The sequence below is a fragment of the Topomyia yanbarensis genome, chromosome 1, assembly GCF_030247195.1.
Source record: "Topomyia yanbarensis strain Yona2022 chromosome 1, ASM3024719v1, whole genome shotgun sequence".
Classification (NCBI taxonomy): Eukaryota; Metazoa; Arthropoda; class Insecta; order Diptera; family Culicidae; genus Topomyia; species Topomyia yanbarensis.
In genome coordinates, this window is record NC_080670.1 from 80,803,573 (window position 1) to 80,823,861 (window position 20,289).

The window sequence follows — 20,289 nt, forward strand, 5'->3', positions numbered from 1 at the left end:
ATAAATATTAGGGAACTACCCTGGTGATACTTAAACAATATTTTCCGTCGTATTCAATATCATAAAAATATGGCAAAACACTTTCATTGCAGAATACATCCGCGGCTGCTTACGTATTATGGCGAAGCTACCGTCTCGCGGACTAAAACGTTTACACAATGGTGCAGTTTTAAGCGAGCAGCAATTGGCATCACCCATCATACGTTGGACAAAGGTAAAATATCACAATGTTTTTATTAATAAATTAGGACTTAATGTAATAATAGAACAACTTCATTTATAATTTGATAACAGTCGTGATTCGTTGGTCGGACCAACCCCACCGCCTTCCAACTAACGAATTTGATCCACTAGTTGAACCGACTGACAGACTGAACGTCAGTGTGATTGTCAAAGTAAATTTGAAATGAGATTTTGACATTCAGTTGCTTTGTAGTTGGACGATGGTCCAACTAGCGAATCACGAATGTATAGATTGGATTTTTTATATTTAAATTTCATGTGCTTGGATCGTTCTAATACCAATCTTCCCAATCTAATACAGATTGATATTAAGCTAATTTACTTTTACATTATAGCCGCAGGATGATGAGGAGCAAGCAGTACAGCAGTATTTGGAGGTGACTTTGGAAAAAGCAGCAACACCACATATTGTATGCCTAGCTAGCCCAATGAGACGCGGCAAATATTTTTTAATTGTTGGGAATCAACTTATAGTTGAACCACGGAACTCCATTCAAGCCTTAGAATTGTTATTTAAAAGCTTCAAGGTGTTTGGAGTGGACGTTCCCCCAGAGCTTTACATGGTGTATGATTTTTTAGCTTGCACAGTCTACGGAATTATCTCACACAGCTCACGATCAAGTGTGAATCGACTTGCTGCTTCCTTCCAGCAAGCTTTTCAAGCGGAAGTCGGTAATAAAGAATAAATGTACGTAGTGTAAATATCGCAAGCAATGTAATATACCGAACGAAAGAATGTCGTTTATGAACTCCATTGAATGAATTTGAAATGAATATCAAAATAAAATAATGATTTGAATTAATGTCATTCGTGTTGTTGATCATTTCGATGCCTTCCTTATATTTTTATTAGTTATTTTAAGATTCTTTCCCTATCTAAAATGCTGATGAGTTGTTTTTACTCATATTGGAGAAATGATCCCATTTTGAATTTTGAGTCAAATATACTCAAATTTTGACATTTTATTCTTAAAACTCAAAACTGAGTAAACTACGAAAACTCATTTTTTGACCATGTGCACTTTTTATGAAATTGGGTGGTTGGGTACTCATTTTTGAGTTATTTTCAATGAGCGTGTATAGCGATTGCTGGCCGATCGAAGCGCCGTCTAGTGGCAAGTTGCTACTTGTTGTTGTCATTTCAAAGCGCCAGTTTTATTTCTTACACAAGTTGAAAACTTCACTTGTATGTCAGTTCTCAGTGCTATTATTACTATAAGCAGGGGTGCCAACCTTCCAGATTTATCTGGATTCATCAAGATTTTCAAGCCTCGTCCAGACATAAAGATTTATGTTTGTCTGATCCAGATTTTAGGGAATTTGTCCAGATTTATCCAGACAATTTGAAAAATAACAAAATAAGTTTCATTAACCACTTTTTTAGAAAGCTGGAAACACAACATACCATCGTTTTTTGCAGTCCAAGATTCTGGAAACTCTGAGATTCAAATTTAATCAATGTGATCTATGCTGAAAATCAAGCATTGGACATTTCCAGATTAGCAGCGCAATCACCAAATTTTTAGTAAGCCGATATATTTACTAATATACAAACATGTTTCATTAGTAAAAACGTAACAAATATAGCCCATCGGTGAAGAATACACCTTTTCCTAAAGAATTTAGATCATCCAGACAATTCCAGACTTTTTAAAAAAATATTTCAGATTTTTTGGAAAAACACTTGGCATCCCTGACTATAAGTTGAACGAGATGCAGATGACAATATACACGGTTCAAATAAAGTACCCATTAATGCGTATTTAGGATAGGATCCGCCAGCTCTGTCCCCTGTTTTTGAACCAATTCTGAACCAGCTCGTGATTGGACGAAAGTGACATAGGCAAACCTTCGGCTTGGAAACTAAAAGTACTAAAGGGCTGCTTGGAAGTGTTGTCATATTGTGATATCAAACATAAAACGACGATTGTTAACTGTGTTGATTTTTTTGTTTTCTCGAGATACCGCTTTTTCTATAACATCGAAATCAAACATATTATCCAGAACTGAAGTTCCCGAGAGATCAGGTAGCGCGGTTATCATGGATTCTGTTCTGTGTGCGGAATAATGCGGAAATGCCTCTTTTCGAAATCAACAGGCTGTGTAGCGTAAGTATGAAAATATTTTGAACTTCATGTAAAAATTGTCTTTGTTCCAGTACCGAGTAAATTGGAAGTACTGAGCAAACAGGGAGAACGGAAGTCGCTTCTTATTCTTCCTTTGGTATTATTGATACAGTTGAATTTTACAGTTTTCAACTGAATCGATCATCGGTGTAAATAGGAGCGTGTATTTTCTACTGCTGTTTTCTCCGAAACGATCACATGTAGTACTGGAACAAACCTATACATTTCTCCATAACAAAAATTAAACCTTGCAGAAAAGTAGTTTTAGAATATTTAAAATAAATCCGAACAGAGAAGATTATTCTTGTGGCAGAGGTTGCTTGACTCAGAAAACAACTTACAAAAATGAAGAAGCATGAAGATATTTTTCGTAATGTCCAACAACGAATATATATTATTTTGTTTTGCTGTGTTCCGATGGAAAAAGACGTTATGATCGTTTGAATGTGGATATAAAGACTAAATCTTTGATTTTCCCAGAAGCATGAAATTGGTACATAATATAGAATATTTTAATCAGAACAAATATACGACCGAAACAAAACAAATATTTTGGCAACATTGGTCGAGTGGGGGTATAGAGTTCTATGCAAATCATATCACACACACTAATTGGGGGTTTGTTTTCCTCCAGCTGTCATATATAAAACTGTCAGCCAATTTGAACATTTGAAATAGCTCGCCTAAAGTATTTATAATGGTTTTGAAATACTCTATGACACTGTAATACTTATTCCGGACATGCACAATACCGGTTGGTCAGGTTCCATGATGAAAATAATCCGACCGAAAAGCTATTTTCGATTTGTTTTCCTCCACCTATGACAGGTGGAGGAAAACAAACCGTTTAACCCACTAATACAGTTACAGATTGTCAAATACTCTATGTCGTTTTCAACAGGGATTAGTAAAATATAAGAAGAAGCCAGCTGGCAAATCCTATCCTACACGCTCATTCAAAACTACTCAAAATTTGAGTTCAGAGCACTCAATTTCAAAAATAGAGGCAGTCTGTCAAAAAATGAGTTTCAATTTGAGTAGAATTAACTCAACTGGTGAGTAACCATTAAATTTTTAAAGCTTCGGGTGAAAAAAAATAGTTATTCTCAAGTAAAAGAGCATGGAGTTTAACGCCGAATAAAACCATTATAAAAGATCATGCCTCGGAACTAGTAGCTGTAGAGTCGACGCGGAACATTCAGGAAACTAAAAGGTAGGTTTCTCTGAGTTTTGTTTTTATTCAAATCTAGATTTCTTTCTTGTTTTTTATAGTTTAAGCCATTAATACGAAGTGCCGATTAGCATGAAAGAGATGTCCAAAACGTCGTCGGATTATATTTCCGGACATCGCTAGCGCCTGGAAGTACAGGTAAATGATAATTGAAGTATCGGTATCATTCTTTGTAATAATAAGAAAAATACTAAATGATTATTTTTCACATTTGATTTTTGAGTAAAATGTACTCAAATTTGGCATTTGCATCTCAAACTCACATCTGACGAACATTACGAAAAATATCTTCATGCTTCTTCATTTTTGTAAGTTGTTTTCTGAGTCAAGCAACCTCTGCCACAAGAATAATCTTCTCTGTTCGGATTTATTTTAAATATTCTAAAACTACTTTTCTGCAAGGTTTAATTTTTGTTTTGGAGAAATGTATAGGTTTGTTCCAGTACTACATGTGATCGTTTCGGAGAAAACAGCAGTAGAAAATACACGCTCCTATTTACACCGATGATCGATTCAGTTGAAAACTGTAAAATTCAACTGTATCAATTATACCAAAGGAAGAATAAGAAGCGACTTCTGTTCTCCCTGTTTGCTCAGTACTTCCAATTTACTCGGTACTGGAACAAAGACAATTTTTACATGAAGTTCAAAATATTTTCATACTTACGCTACACAGCCTGTTGATTTCGAAAAGAGGCATTTCCGCATTATTCCGCACACAGAACAGAATCCATGATAACCGCGCTACCTGATCTCTCGGGAACTTCAGTTCTGGATAATATGTTTGATTTCGATGTTATAGAAAAAGCGGTATCTCGAGAAAACAAAAAAATCAACACAGTTAACAATTGTCGTTTTATGTTTGATACAGGGTGGCCAGACCTACCGATTTATCAGTAGTCCTACCGATTTTGGTCTTCCCTACCGATTCACAGACGACCAAGGCAAAACTACCGATATTTTGTTATCCCTACCGAAAACTACCGATTTTTATTGATTTTGGACACATCCTACTCAACATTAATTTTTTGGGTTGGATTTGGTCTGAGATCTGTGTTTTCAGTATTTTACAATTCTATGTCGACACTACGTTTTTGGGACAACAACCCGGCCTACCGATAACTACCGATAAACTTTTAGTGACCCTACCGATATTAAGGAATTCTATCTGGCCACCCTGGTTTGATATCACAATATGACAACACTTCCAAGCAGCCCTTTAGTACTTTTAGTTTCCAAGCCGAAGGTTTGCCTATGTCACTTTCGTCCAATCACGAGCTGGTTCAGAATTGGTTCAAAAACAGGGGACAGAGCTGGCGGATCCTATCCTAAATACGCATTAATGGGTACTTTATTTGAACCGTGTATATTGTCATCTGCATCTCGTTCAACTTATAGTCAGGGATGCCAAGTGTTTTTCCAAAAAATCTGAAATATTTTTTTAAAAAGTCTGGAATTGTCTGGATGACCTAAATTCTTTAGGAAAAGGTGTATTCTTCACCGATGGGCTATATTTGTTACGTTTTTACTAATGAAACATGTTTGTATATTAGTAAATATATCGGCTTACTAAAAATTTGGTGATTGCACATTATCACATTATCCAATCTTTTTTAGCTAGTGGCAACGTAGTATGTTTGTGCTTTATCGGCTTTTTCCCGACGGAGTATCCATTTCCTGTTTTATGTGAAGGAATTTATCAAAAAATAATTGATGGCAAAAAGAACACTAATGACATATTTTGTCACAAAAAAAACTTTAAACTGGAAAGAAACAGCCAACTTCTGTGAATTTTAAAGTATTTCTGTTTCTTTTTTATGCAAGAAAACAAAAAATCAGCGTTTCCCTTGGGTAATTTTTGTCAGCTGTCAGTTGCCCCAATTAACGGATACGATTCGCTAGTTGGGGCGCAGTCGTGACCCAACTAACGAATTTGCGCTGTATTCCATTTCCGAGAATGAAACGATTTACGATCGGACCGTAGATCTTACGCCGAAAATGCAGTGTATGCTATTTGCCCTGATTTACCTCATATTTTGTCATATATATATATATATATATATATATATATATATATATATATATATATATATATATATATATATATATATATATATATATATATATATATATATATATATATATATATATATATATATATATATATATATATATATATATATATATATATATATATATATATATATATATATAAATTTATTCAGCTATTTATCAAATTCCTTTAACTATTTCAATTATAGCCCATCTTCTTTGAGCCAAGTGCCTTGAAACTATGGTTGTTTATTTTCTCTTGTCCAAACTACTACTGGAGGAACTCTAGTTACATAGAGTAGCTTTGATGATTATTAGAGAGTTGACTGAAAATTTTGTAACTCGTACTGTCCAACGGACGTCCGTTTGCAGGACGAGTTACAAAATTTTGCGTCGACTCTCTAATGACATCTTGACAAATTTGAAAATACAGTGTCATGTCAGTTTGTTCGTGTTATGAACGCCGTCAATGCAGCAAGAACAACATCTAGAAAAAACTTCTGTGAACTTCCCTACTAAAAAGCTCACTAAATACAGACTTCCATCTTAAAAGCGCTTTCTAGATAAAGCTCACATCCTGGTGGCGGGAATCGGAACTACTGAAGTTGCCATAATTATAGAGCAAATAAACTGTTTTTAAATTTTGCATAAGAAACACAAAATGACTAACAACCACATATTGTTTAGTCAATTGCCCATACTTTTAGCTATCTCCTGGTGCATTGTTTATTCCAGGTAAAGACCTAGTGGCGAGAAATTGATTTTTTAGTAGAAATATAATCTACCAAAAAGCTTATCTACTAAAAAGCTTCCTTACCAAAAAGTTAACTTGTCATACTGAATGATATTGGTTCACAGACATGGGGGCGAGAAATTAATTTTAATATTAATTAATAGTAGAAAAATATTCCACCTACCAAAAAGCTTATAGCTACCGTTGCGTTGCGTTGCGTTGCGTTGTGACGATGATTTTGGCGGATTGCACACTGACTTCATCATGTTTGACTGCTGATTATCTAATAAGAGTTGCTTAGGAAGTGGTAAGTAGGAATTCATACCAATCCGACCCATATTAAAACCTCAACAGCATGATAGCCATCATTGCCGGCCGCCCCCATCTCCATCGTTCACGGGGAAGGATAAGGATAAGGTAGACAGGAAGTGTTGATGCTCCACCTACTTAACGGAAGGACGACGATTCATCAGACTCTTCCATAGGTGTCGCGGAGTTGGTGGTTTGGAAGGGTATCAGGTCTAGGATTCGCTCCAAGCAAACGATGCGACCTGTAAAGCATATTTTATTAGGTAGTTGTTTAGTTAGTCTTCGAGTGCACGATCACTCGAAAAAGCGATGATCTTGTTTAGTTTTTGGTTATTTTTAAACTCTGGGCAGCCGGCTACCGAGAGTATACTATGTTCCCTAAACAAAAACAATTTGAACTCCACACAGCCGATCGTGGGAGTATTGCCTGGAAAAGCTAATCTTATCTGCGTAATGGGCCGGATCACTATTTATTGCAACAGTATTTGGACAGAACTCGCTACTTCTTCTCTACGATATATTTATTGGCTTGAAAACTACCAAGTGACAGCATATTATACTGGCAAAAATAGCGCGAGATGTTATAAATCAAGGAAAGTATTTCTTATTTTCCATATCGGATTGTTTGTGGAATACAAGTATACGAGCGATAATACCGAACACTGAAGGGAAATATAAAGGATTGTTAATCTGATGCACGGGCTTGTTAGCAATAACGGAGCTTTAAATTAGGTTCATAAAAACAGACGCGGCGAATTTTCAATACGTATTGAGCCGTGTTCATAGATACTAGTCAGATTAGTCGTATTGGGGCTAATTTCCGATCAACTATTCATTTTTACGGCAATGTTTTCTCGACTAGATCTGTTCGCACCCTCTCATTCTGCGGTCTAAGGACCGATGACATTTGGTCTAGACTTAGACTTAGAAGAAAGACTTAGAATCGCGTGGAGGCATGAGATAGGAAACTTGTAAGAATTTTGCTATCCCACCGTTTGACTACCAGAATGGATGGGAGAACAGTAATACTAGCTAATACCGACTACCATAAGAGCGGTGCAAATTTGAACGAGTGACGTAGAGTACTGCACTGAAAAAAGGACCAGGAGTGCGATTTTACGAAGTTTTAGCTTCCGATGGCCCTACATTTTCTGACAAAGTGAAGTTCTTGAATGTTGAGATTTTTATTACTGTTTAGAAAAGCAAAAGTATCATAAAGCTAGTGTCAGGCCTTCATGAGACCTCAAGAAGTCACTTTTGGAGGTATTCGTAAATGTAGATTTGTCGGTAGACGGTTCCAAATATAATAGAAAAATACATAATTTAACACAACTACAGATCACTTGCAACATAAAAAGCTTTTTGTGAAATTCGACAGCTCCATCTTAGGCCAATTCAATAAATTTCCTGCATGAAAGTTTCCATTTTTTAAAAACGGTTTTTAAGCCAAAGCTTTGGAAGTTAAACCTTGGCGTGGAAGTGCCGGTATATTAATATATTCTGTTACTTAGTGTAGAATTAGATTTCGTCATTTACGGCTAATATACAACCGCCAGAAGAAACTTAAAACGTTGGTACACAATCAAGAAAGGCGAATCAGAAAAGGTATATGTCAGTGATTCACTAAATACAGACTGGAAAGAGGGTAATATGGAAAACCTTAAGGTCCGCCCAGATTAAGTCTTCGGTACGGAACAAAGCCTCGGCCTAGGAACTCCTAGCATGTTGTTAGTCGCCTCTTACGACATGGGAGCAGTTCCCAGAGGTTCTATTCTTGGTTGAAATAGTGCAAAAAGATTTCAGCCCGCCGGACACCACACGGCTTCCTACCAAAAAGCTTATAGCTACCTACCAAAAAGTTCGTCTGCTAAAAAGCTTCTTTATTAAAATTTTACCTGTATGCCACATGTATCCGCACCCTGGTGACTCAAAGTTAAACATCGTTAATGTAATGATACGCGTGTGAATCAGTTCTCGTCATTCGTTGGATGGTAGAGTTGGATTTAGATGTCCGATTTTTACGATTAATCGATTAGTAGCTAATCGATTATTTTTTCATCGTCATTAATCGTAATCGATTAATGCCAAGAAATAATCGATTAATTGAAATAATCGATCAGTTCAAAAAAAAATTCTGAGGGTAGTTTTTAGTTAGGTATAACAGAAAAACCTGTTTTAATCCACCTAGCGGTGCAATTGTGCCTTTCTCAATCATGAACACGAGAATGTTTGCGTTGTTTATATTCATTAAAAGCTTTCAAATGCATATATTACATTTTATTATTATACATGACATGACAAATATACAAGAAAAGAAATCATTATTCGAGTTCTAAAATTTTGTAAAAGAAAAAACAGCCACGGTAATATTGAACTGAAAAACCTATTTCAATCCACCTAGCGGTGCAATTGTGCCTTTCTCAATCATGAATAACGAGAATGTGTGCGTTGTTCATATTCATTAAAGGCTTTTAAATGCATATATTACATTTTATTATTATACATCACATGACAACTATATACAGGAAAATAAATCATTATTCGAGTTCTAAAATTTTGAAAAAGAAAAAACAGCCACGGTAATATTGAACTGAAAAACCTGTTTTAATCTACCTAGAGGTGCAATTGTGCCTTTCTCATTTCTCCAAACTATGATTTAATAGCTGGTTCGTACAATATAACATTATGGAAATGTCTTTCATTCTTATTACACTTGGTAAGTATATATAAGAGCACCTTTTTGCATTCATCGCGGTATCGGTTTGAATCGGAGTTTTCTATGTGATCGCACTCCACAACCCGTAACTCCGGAGCTGGAAGTCGGATGGAGATAGAATTTAATATCAGTTTCCGGGGACGCCACAAATTTCATTTGAGACTAAGTTGATCAAATCGGTCTAGCCATTTTCGAGAAACCAATATAACCGTTATTCTGAATTTGGATGCTTCCGGATCCGTCGACGGTGGTCAGTGTGGCCAAACAGGCTTAGAATGACTGTTGGTGACCTAGATCTACAAATTCAACAGTTGTGTTTATATTTTGGAAAAAATCACCTTTTTACATTCATCGCAGAATACGTTAGAATCGGGATTTGCTGCGCGATCGTACGTATCACCCTGTAATTCAGGAACCAGAACTCGGATCCACACAAAATTCAACAGCAGCTGATGGACTTTTCATTTAAAATCAAGTTTGTCAAAATCGGTTCAGAAAATTCCGAGAAACCGATGTGGACAAATCAACAAATTTTGTTTTGTAACCATACTCTTCAACTCGTAATCCGGAACAAGATGTCGGTTGAAAATGAAATTCAATAGCAACCTATGGGAATATTATACCTTTCATTTGAATCTTAGTTTGTAAAAATCGGTTCAGCCATCTCCGAGAAACCGATGTGAACATTTTGTTAACAAATCCGCACATACACACACATACATACACACATAGATACACACAGATATTTTGCGATCTCGGCGAACTGAGTCGAATGTTATATGAGACTCGGCCCTCCGGGCCTCGGTTGGAAAGTCGGTTTTTGGAGCAATTGCATAACCTTTCTATATGAGAAAGGCAAAAGAGTAATATTTAATTAGCTTAATCAGCACGAGTTCAATGTTATCTTCATGTGATTATATTTTGAAATGTTGGTGGAATGGGTTTGAAAGTGGAGGGAATGGGGGGTTAGTAGAGTGGTAGTGGAGGATGCGTCAGAACTCCTTCATCTTATTTCGGTATACGGGGTGGATGAAGAAAATGCGGGCGTGAGGGTGGTCCAAGGGGAGGGGAGTGATGAAGGAGGGTGGTTTAAGGGCAAGGTGGAGGGGGGGAGGGGCGGCGACACAATACTCAACTGAATATTTTTCCTTCCATTTGAGACTTGGTTTGAGAAAATCGGTTCAGTCATCACCGAAGAACCTATATGACTTTAATTGTGGAATATGCCCGGAATTCCGGAATCGTCGATAGTGGACAATATATTCAAAGAATGTTTGATTGGCAATCAGTGATCTATATCTGCGATTAGAAGTAATTTGGTGACCATTTCAATAGTTTTTAGCATCTGAGGTATTACGATTGTACCGATTTATATAATTTATATATTTATATAATTCTAGTGTATCCTTACTAACACCCCTGTAACTCCGGAAGCAAAAGTCAGAACCGAATGAAATTCAGCAGCAGTCAATGGCATTACTGTATCTTTCATTTGAAATCAAGTTTGTAAAAATCGGTAGAGAATTCGTTGGGGAATGGGTGTGATATTAGCTTAGGAACTTGGCGGGTTCCCCGGGGGCGTCATGAACCGTCATAGGTGGCCAATGTGGTCAAAGCTGTTTTAATTGATCATTAGTGTTCCAGACCCGCAAACTAGAGTAATGTTACATCAATTTTAATATGTTTTACATCATTTTAACATCATGGTGGTACCAGTTTATATGAGAATTTGCTGTGTTACCGCACTCTTCAACCCGTAACTCCGGAACCGGAAGTCGGATCGACTAAAAATGCAATAGCAGCTTATGGGAGCGTTATACCTTTCAGATGAAACTAAGTTTGCGAAAATCGGTTCAGCCATCTCTGAGAAAATTGTGTGAGTTTAAATGACACACACACATACACACACACACATACACACACATACACACACATACATACACACAGACGTTTGCCGATCTCGACGAACTGAATCGAATGGTGTATGACACTCGGCCCTCCGGGCCTCGGTTAAAAAGTCGATTTTTACAGTGATTGCATAGCCTTTCTTTGTATGAGAAAGGCAAAAAGGTGCGAAATCGGCAAAGTCCCAAAGTCAATTTTTATAAAAAATTTTTTTTTCGAGATAACATAAAACCTCGACGTTTCATGCATTATAAAGATGTTTGGCATCAAAAATACGAATTCGATTTCTGAAATTTTATGGGGTCCCCCCTTTGAAATTTTTTATTCAGTTCTGGCTTATATGGGAATTACATATGTGACCGGACGGTTCAGTCTATATTTCCGGAACCATATAAGCGATCCGCGCGAAATTTTATAGACATCTGTGGGGATAATATAGCTATCATTTGGGACTAAGTTTGTGAAAATCGGCCCAACCATTTCCGAGAAACTGATATGAATTTGCTAGTTTTGAAAGATGGCCGCTTTTTCCAGGCACTTCCGGAACCGTCTATGGTGGTCAATGTAGTCAACGAAAGTTTAGTTGGCCGTCGGTGACCTAGAACAGCAAATTGAAGTTATTTGAGAGACATTTTAGCGAAATTTTTACCTTTTTTGCTTTCATCGGAGTATCGGTTTGAACCGCAATTTGCTATGTGATCGCACGCCACAACCTGTAACTCTGGAACCGGAAGTCGGATCGGGATGAAATTAAATAGTCATTCACGGGGACGCAATACCTTTCATTTGAGACCAAGTTTAGTTGAATCGGTCTAGCCATCTCCGAGAAACCGATGTGACTGTTATTCTGAATTTAGATACTTCCGCCGGGGCTTCCGGAACCGATGATGGTGGCCAATGTGGCCAAATAGACTTTGAATGGATGTTAGTGACCTAATACTACAAATCGAAGCAGTTGTGGTCACATTTTGGAAAATTTTTCACCTTTATACATTCATTGCAGAATTTATTAAAATCGACATTTTCTGCGTGTTCGTGCTCATCACCCTGTAATTCCGGAACAGGAAGTCGGATCCATCCGAAATTCAATTGCAGTCTATGGGAACGTTGCACCTTTCATTTGGGACTAAGTTTGTGAAAATCGGTTCAGCCATCTCTGAGAAAAGTTGGTGAGATTGTACTCGCGTACACACACACGGTTTTCAGAGCAATTGCAATACAAAGTTGCAATTGCAAAGTTATGTAAAAATAACAGTTTATTTGAAAGTGATTAGTATATCACTGCCAGGTGTGTTAATGAACTTGATTGAATTGATAGCTGATCACAAAAAGAATAAAAAACAACCACTAAGTTAGTAGAGATATGCTGACATGGCATCGATTCGCTACTGTTTTAATGGATATTCGTTCAATTATTTACACAAGTATAAACTTGTTTGTAAGAACATGAATGTCTTCTGTGGCTAGGTTACTGAATTACGTTACTGTTGAGTGATTATAATTATGATAATCGATCAATTCCAGTTTATACCAAGTTTAATCTCATAAAGAACCACACGTGGATAAAATGATTCGATGTTTTCGGAATACAGCAACCCTTTATTAGAATTAATAGAACTTCTCGATCTAGTGTATGTTGCAGAGGCGCATATAGTGTAGGGGAGAGAGGGTAACAGTGGATCAGCAGGAACTATGAAACATTCGCAATAAAATCACAATGCATGATCGCAATCGTCTAATTCCCTCATATTTCACAATTTCTAATTATTTACACGTGTTGCTATATTTTGGAAGAGATCTGCTAACTCTATCTCTTTTAATGGATATTTGTTTGTTTTGTGATAGCCAGAGTAAATTTGCAATGATAAACATTATTCCATCTTTATGAATTACCATTCATTGAATAAATGTTTAGTCTATTGCTATTTATAGCAAATTTTATGCTCAACATTTGCCGCGAACAAAGTTTTTTGGTAACTACTCATGGTTCTGTGTGATTTCACAATTTTCATGAATAGACCCATTGGGTAACTGTGAAACGATGGCGTATGGGGAACAGTGATTTTTGTTTGTTTTTGTGGTCTGTCTCAAAATGTCAATGGGTTCCGATTTTCCACACTAAATACTACTCATATAGTGCAGAATTAGTAAATTTGGCCAAATTTTGTAGAAATTGTCTCTTATTTCAGGATTGCAGCTAATATGCATATATGGTGGTTCGATGTTACGCGATGATATAGTGGATTCTTTCGTAAACAAACGATTTTCGCCTCAATATAACTTTAATTCAAAGCGTTAGGATCATTCTTCGTCAAAACAAAAGAATAAAATTTATAAGTAGAATATTTCACTATAGATGACATCGTGTTTCATAGTTCCTACCCATGGGGCACACTGATACATTTTACCACCAACTGTTTATTATCCAAAAAATGTTATTTCCCGTGAATTTTACCAGCTGGAAAAAATATATGTATTAGTTAACAACATAGTGGCACTATGTATCACTTTTGATTACACAAATAACATGTATTATCATCAAAATTAAATTGTAGAAAAAATGTGTTTCATTGTTACCCTCTCTCCCCTACCTAATGTGCCCCGAATAAGCGCGAGTAAACAAATTATCGATAGTGGAGTAAAACCGTCCTCGTCATTCTCGAAATACGTCTGAGTGGATTCCGCAGTAACAGTCGCGACCGTTTACGTGTTATCCAATAAATTTTTTGGATGATTGCTGAGTATTTGGTGCAAAAAAACTTGTCTCCGGCAGCAGACATTAGTAGTGCAACGATAAGTCTGCGAAAACGATAAGTGTCAACTCATTCATCCGTAATTTATTTTTGTTGTTGCACAACCTCTGGTGCCAAAATGTCATCTCTACGTCGGACCCCGCCGTGCAACACATCGAAACCAAATGTATCAAAACGAGTGCGATCAGATGATACTGCTGATGAAAACTCGCAGGTACTGACATTGGAGGCCGTAATGCAAGTAATGAACTCCCATTTTGAACAAACGCTAGCACGGATTGCGGAGGTGAACGCTAATATCAGTGTGAAAATTGGCACGGTGAAAGCTGAGCTCGACGAAAAATTGGATGCAGTTTCGCGTGATATTAGTAGTTTTAAAACGGAGTGTGCTGCAAAGTTCAAATGCAACGAAGAAGCTTTGTGTTCACTAAATGGAAAAATCGAGGAGTTTTCACAAGAAATCGGCAACCTGGAGAATAGGAATGAGTTGATCGTGAGTGCAATTCCCTATTTGAATGGCGAGAATCTAATGGCTCATTTCATGTCTGTAATAATGTGAAAGAATCGAATAAACGCACGCGAGCTCAAGTTGTATATTTTATTCGTTACTCGTATCAATGATATGTATGTTTCAGGTGTGGCGATTGGTGGAATATGATAGTGTGTGTGTGTATCGTTTAGATAGTTACCACATTTCCCTTTCTTTAAAATGTTCAAAACTAATAATCCATTAGACAATCATTATAGCGCCTAGGCTTCTTAATTTCCCGCCTGAATCTTCCTCTGGTGATTGATGCATCTTCTACTGTTGCTTCGTTTGTCGCAGGTTGTTGATTAGCGTCCCACGTTCCTGCTGGCTTTCCTGAGAGTTCATCTGTTTCTTTGGTTCCAAAATCACCAGGTGCTACTCCTAAATCTGAATAATATATACAAAAGAACAGAAATTAAACTAATTCACTAAATTACCTTGATTGCTTCCGTTATTAGTCGGCGTGACCAATTTTAGATGACTCGAATTCCTATCATATACCCTTCCCGTTTCATCATTTTGAACTGTAACTCTTGGCCCATGCTTCGAAATAACTGTCATAGTAGCTGGATCGAACGTTGGGGTGAGCTTGTTCTTCGGAAGATTATTTTTCATTAAAACTTTCCCGCCGATTTCTATTTGTGAAGGTTTTGCATGTCGCCGCAAATCTTCTGAAATTTTACCCTGTTCTTTCATCGTTTGATCCCGATCTTTATAATCCGTACACAGTACCATGGTTCCGAAATCCTGCAACGTTGGAATTTTTGTACGAATATTCCTTCCATACATCAATTCAGTTGGAGTTTTTCCAGTAGTAGTGTGTGGCGTTGAGTAATACATCGACAGGTACGTCAAAATATCCCGTTTCCAATCTTGCTTGAGAGCTTGACTGATCTTCAACCTTTTAACTAGCGACCTATTCTGTCGCTCAACCAGACCATTCTCTTGTGGCCAATAAGGAGTGATTTTGTTCAAAAATATTCCGCGGTGTTTGCAATACTCCTCGAACTCCTTGCTTACAAATTGTCGTCCGTTGTCAAGAGTAATTGTTTTCGGATAGCCTAGCCTAACGAAAATACTTTCAAGCCTGTCAATGGTCTCACCAGCTGTTATTTTCCGAAGAACTTCTACTTCCTTGTAGCGACTAAAATAATCGATTATCACAAGGAGATAATCTCCGGAGGGCAAGGGTCCGAGGAAATCAATAGCTACGTCAATCCATGGTGCCTCCGGTAGTTTTCTTCTCTGCATTGGCTACACAGCACCCTTCACAAGAGTCTACGACGCGGACTATGGCTTCATCCATACCTGGCCACCAACAGGAATATCTTAACCTTTGTTGCATTTTAGTACGCCCTGGATGGCCTTCGTGGCCTAATTGCAACATTCGTAACCTCAAACATTCAGGCACAATTAGTCTGGACCCTCTAACAACAAGATCACCTACTTTTCCCAATTCATTTCGGAATGCATGGTACGGTTTGACAACACATGATGCGTAATTCCATACACCCCGATTGAGATACTCCCGTAACTCCATTAGCTCAGGGTCATTGGACGAGGCTCTTTCCAGTTCGGTTAGATCGATTGCTGTCAACTCTAATACGTTACGAATATAAATATCAGAATCTGGGCCAAAAGATTCAGTTTCCTTGCATTGCGAGAGGCGAGATAATGGGTCAGCGATGTTGGATTTACCTTTTCGATAAACGACTGTGTAATTATAAGGCTGAAGTCTCAGTACCCATCGTTCAATTCTAAGGCAAGGCGTTGAATTGAAACTAAATATCGTTTCAAGAGGTTTGTGGTCTGTTTCTAGCTCGAAATGAATTCCCAAAAGATAGATTTGAAAACGTTCTACTGCCCATACTAGGGCCAATGCTTCTTTTCCTGTCTGGGCATATCGGCGTTCTGTATCAGTGAGACTTTTACTAGCGTACGAAATCACCCTTGGGCTTCCCTCAAAGAATTGGAGTAGTACAGCCCCAAGTCCAACAGGCGATGCATCGGCTACCAATCTTGTTTTGAGCTTCTGATCAAAATGAAAAAGATAATCAACTTGACTAATCAGACAGATAAGCTTATCGAATGATTTTCGTTCTTCCTCTCCCCATTTGAAAATAGCCTTGTTTTTCGTCAACTCACGCAACGGAAAAGATAGCGTAGCAAGGTTTGGAATGAAAGCACCGATATAGTTTACAAGTCCTAAAAAACTACGAACTTCTTCATTGTTACACGGTGGACGAAAGCTTCGGATAGCCTCGACCTTACTTCTCGACGGAGTCATGCCGTGTTGATCGAAATGGTGTCCAACGAATTCAATTTGTGCTAACTTGAATTCACATTTCGACTGATTAAGCAGGATACCGCTGTCCCGAATTTTATTCATAACCCACTTGAGCGCATCGTCGTGTTCCTGTTCCGTTTTGCCCATCACAACGATATCATCAATAAAATTGATGCAGTTACTACAGCCAGAAAGAATTTGCTCGATTACCTTTTGAAACTTTTCTGGTGCGCAGGAAATTCCGAAAACCAATCTCTTGTATCGAAACATACCTTCAGCAAAACAAACAGCGTCTCAGTACAGACATTTTTCATATATTTAAAGGATAAACCATAATAATCTCTTACCTTTGTGCGTTATAAAAGTTGTTAACGGCTTACTCTCCTCATCTAGTTCCAGTTGATGAAACGCATCTTTAATATCCAACCGAGAGAAGTATTTAGCTCCATTCAATTTCCATCGGATATCCTGAATGGTAGGAAGAGGGTGCGTTTCACGCTGGATCGCTTTGTTGACCTGCCTCATGTCGATGCACAGCCGAATGTCTCCACTGTCCTTAACTACGACAACTATTGGCGATACCCAACGACTGGGTTCTGCGACATGCTCAATTATATCTTTGGCCAGAAGTTCATTTAATTTTTCCTCGACACGCTCTAGGGTAGCAAATGGTAGTCTTCGTAAACGTTGTGCAACCGGCACCGCCGACCTATCTACTGGAATGTGTATTTTTACACCTTTGATACAGGGAAATGGTCTGATGACCTTCACTCTGCGCACAGGTTCGTGCTGGCTCGGAAGTCCAACTATCAACACTCCAAGTTGTTTTGCCGTGCGATTTCCTAATAACGGCTGAGGTCCATTCTTCACTACATAGAAAGAAGCGATTGTTTGCAAAGTATTCCCTCCGTCATCGATTGTAATTTCAGCGTCGAACATGGTAACTACAGTAAGACAATCTTTCTGTGCGTAAGCTCTAAACTTTCTATTCGCTTTTCTGATTGCTCCAATGATTTGTACTCCGTTTCGAATCATCGCCTCCCACGTTATATCATCAATTATATTTGATTGAACACCAGAATCAATCTGCATCTCAATCAAAATACCGCCAACTTTGGCCCACACTAATTCTTCTGAATCTTACGCTGAAGATACCGTCTCAACCAACTCGATATCCATTCCATCGCCCTCTGCATCACCAATAGCATGCAACCGTCGTGAAACATACGCTCGCTTATCGTTCGTGTGTCTTATCTTAGAGTTCCCGGGAGACGGAAATGTTTGCATGCGGGTTCTTTTTCCAAAACTTTGAGCTGATTTTACATGTGTTCGTACAACGCCTACGTTTCTTTTAAAACATACCGCTTGAAAGTACCCGCGCCTTCCGCAATTCATGCATGTCTTATTGAATGCCGGACAAACGCTATCCGTATCGTGCGTCATCCCACATCGATTACAATTTATCCGAACACTTTGTACGTTTTCTGGAGCATGATATTCTTGGCGCACACTTTGGCCGCCAATTTGATCGCTGGCAGAGCGGGTCGTTTGATAAGCATTAATCTGTTTAATTACCTCATCTAATGTTAATTCCGATTCCTGGAGCAACCACTCACGTAGATGAAGTGGGACAAACTGGAGCATTTTGTCTATCACTGCAATCCCCGCACTCTCAACAGCTGTGCTTCCAAAACTGCATTTACTTGCATACATTTGTGTCCGCATCATAAATTTTTCTAAAGGCTCTCCTGACTCTGGCTTCATGGCCCAGAAGATGTACCTTTCGTGAGCTGCATGCCGCTGGGGCGCAAAATAATCATCGAGCTTATTGATTGCAACTACGTACGGATCGATGTTTCGTTCTGTATCCTCGACAACATCGGCACCAGGAATATTAAAGAAAATTTCCTGTAGCTCGAAACCTCCTTGGGCGAGCAAAAGGTCTTTTTCTCGGAACCCTCCGTAACTTTAGCTGCCCGAAGGCAAATCTCGAAGCCACGCTTCCAAGTGTACCATTTATTTCGGCGCTCCACCAGAGGGACCTCGATAATTGAAAAAGAAGGTAAATTCGAAATCAATTTGCTGTGGTCCATCTTGTGACAGTCGATTTCAATTTCAAACAGGTTCTCTGTCTTTTGTCCCAACTAAGGTTCAACTCAAACCATCGGCTTTATCGCGCCTTTTCGCAATTCATAGGCTGTATCGCGCCTCTAATTTGGCTTTATCGGGCCCTTTTTTTCTTCGTTGCTTTAGCACTACTTCGTACTACGCATTACTCGGGCTTCTTCGTATTTCCGGCTTACACCGACTGTGACAGAGACGCTCTAGAAAAACTTTTTTTTTTCGTTTTCATTTTTCAAGTTTTTCAGAAATCAACTACTTACCTTTATTTATATCATATAGATCGACCATTGATCAAGCCAAACAGTAAAAAACAATGTTTTTATCCCGTCCTCGTATGCCAATTTGTAATAATGTGAAAGAATCGAATAAACGCACGCGAGCTCAAGTTGTATATTTTATTCATTACTCGTATCAATGATATGTATATTTCAGGTGTGGCGATTGGTGGAATATGAGAGTGTGTGTGTATCGTTTAGATAGTTACCACAATGTCTATATGGAAACATGTCGGTATGAACGAAAACTGTGTCTTAACAGTCGACATCAGGCGATTAAAAGCGGGTATTCAGAAAGACGGCCTGATAGTCGTGCAGTTTGCGCTGAAAAATAACCGTGATGATTTCTACAGCTGCTACCTAAAGAAACGAGATCTACAACTGTGTCACCTTGGCTTCAACTCATCTAGACGAATCTACGTTAATGAGAATTTGACTGTCTCCACACGCAAGTTAAAGGCAGCAGCTCTGCGGCTGAAGAAGGATGGGAAATTATCCGTATACACCAAGCTGGGAACCGTCTTCGTGAAACGTTCTTCAGATCAGCAACCTGCAGTCATACATACCGAGGAGCAGATTAGTCAATATTATTAGCTACTATATGTTATCGTCCACTAATCGTAATTTGTCAAAATGTTTTAATTTGAAGTTTTTATATTTGTGAGGAATTGTGTGAAAAAATGTCCGTAATTTATTATCATCCCTCTAAAAACTGCTTCCCCTATTTTACCTGATGCCTCCGTTAAATAACCACACCTCAACGATTATTCCCAGTGCAGTGATGGAAGCTGTTTTCTCTTCGGGCAAGTTGAATATTTGCCACGGGAATGCTCAAAGTTTGTGTGCGAGAAAATCAACAAAACTGGATGAAGTGAGAGATCTTCTTCGACACTCTGTGCCAACAGTAGCGTGCTTCACTGAGTCTTGGCTTTCTACGCGAAATAGCAACCGCAGTATTAGCATCCCAGGGTATGCAGTTCTCCGTAACGCGCGTTGTTATCGACGT

The 20,289-nt window shown here is 38.2% G+C and overlaps 1 protein-coding gene across 2 annotated transcripts; it reads left to right on the top strand.

Moving 5' to 3' along the window:
* The first annotated feature begins 46 nt into the window (after window positions 1-46).
* LOC131678014 (uncharacterized) lies at window positions 47-1,008 on the top strand. Of its 2 annotated transcripts, none has more exons than XM_058958139.1 (2): window positions 47-214; window positions 579-1,008. In XM_058958139.1, exons 1-2 carry the CDS (start codon window positions 119-121, stop codon window positions 927-929), a joined length of 447 nt encoding a protein of 148 aa, XP_058814122.1. In that variant the 5' UTR covers window positions 47-118; the 3' UTR covers window positions 930-1,008. The 2 variants fall into 2 exon arrangements, 1 of the variants encoding a protein (XP_058814122.1); XR_009303535.1 differs by lacking the exon at window positions 47-214 and adding an exon at window positions 434-501.
* The last annotated feature ends 19,281 nt before the right edge of the window (window positions 1,009-20,289 follow it).

What these genes read in the sequence shown, in the direction of transcription:
- LOC131678014 (XM_058958139.1), top strand. Translation starts at nt 119, where the DNA reads ATGGCGAAGCTACCGTCTCGCGGACTAAAACGTTTACACAATGGTGCA. An exon ending in CCATCATACGTTGGACAAAG is followed by an intron (nt 215 to 578) that starts GTAAAATATCAC and finishes TTTACATTATAG; the next exon opens with CCGCAGGATGATGAGGAGCA.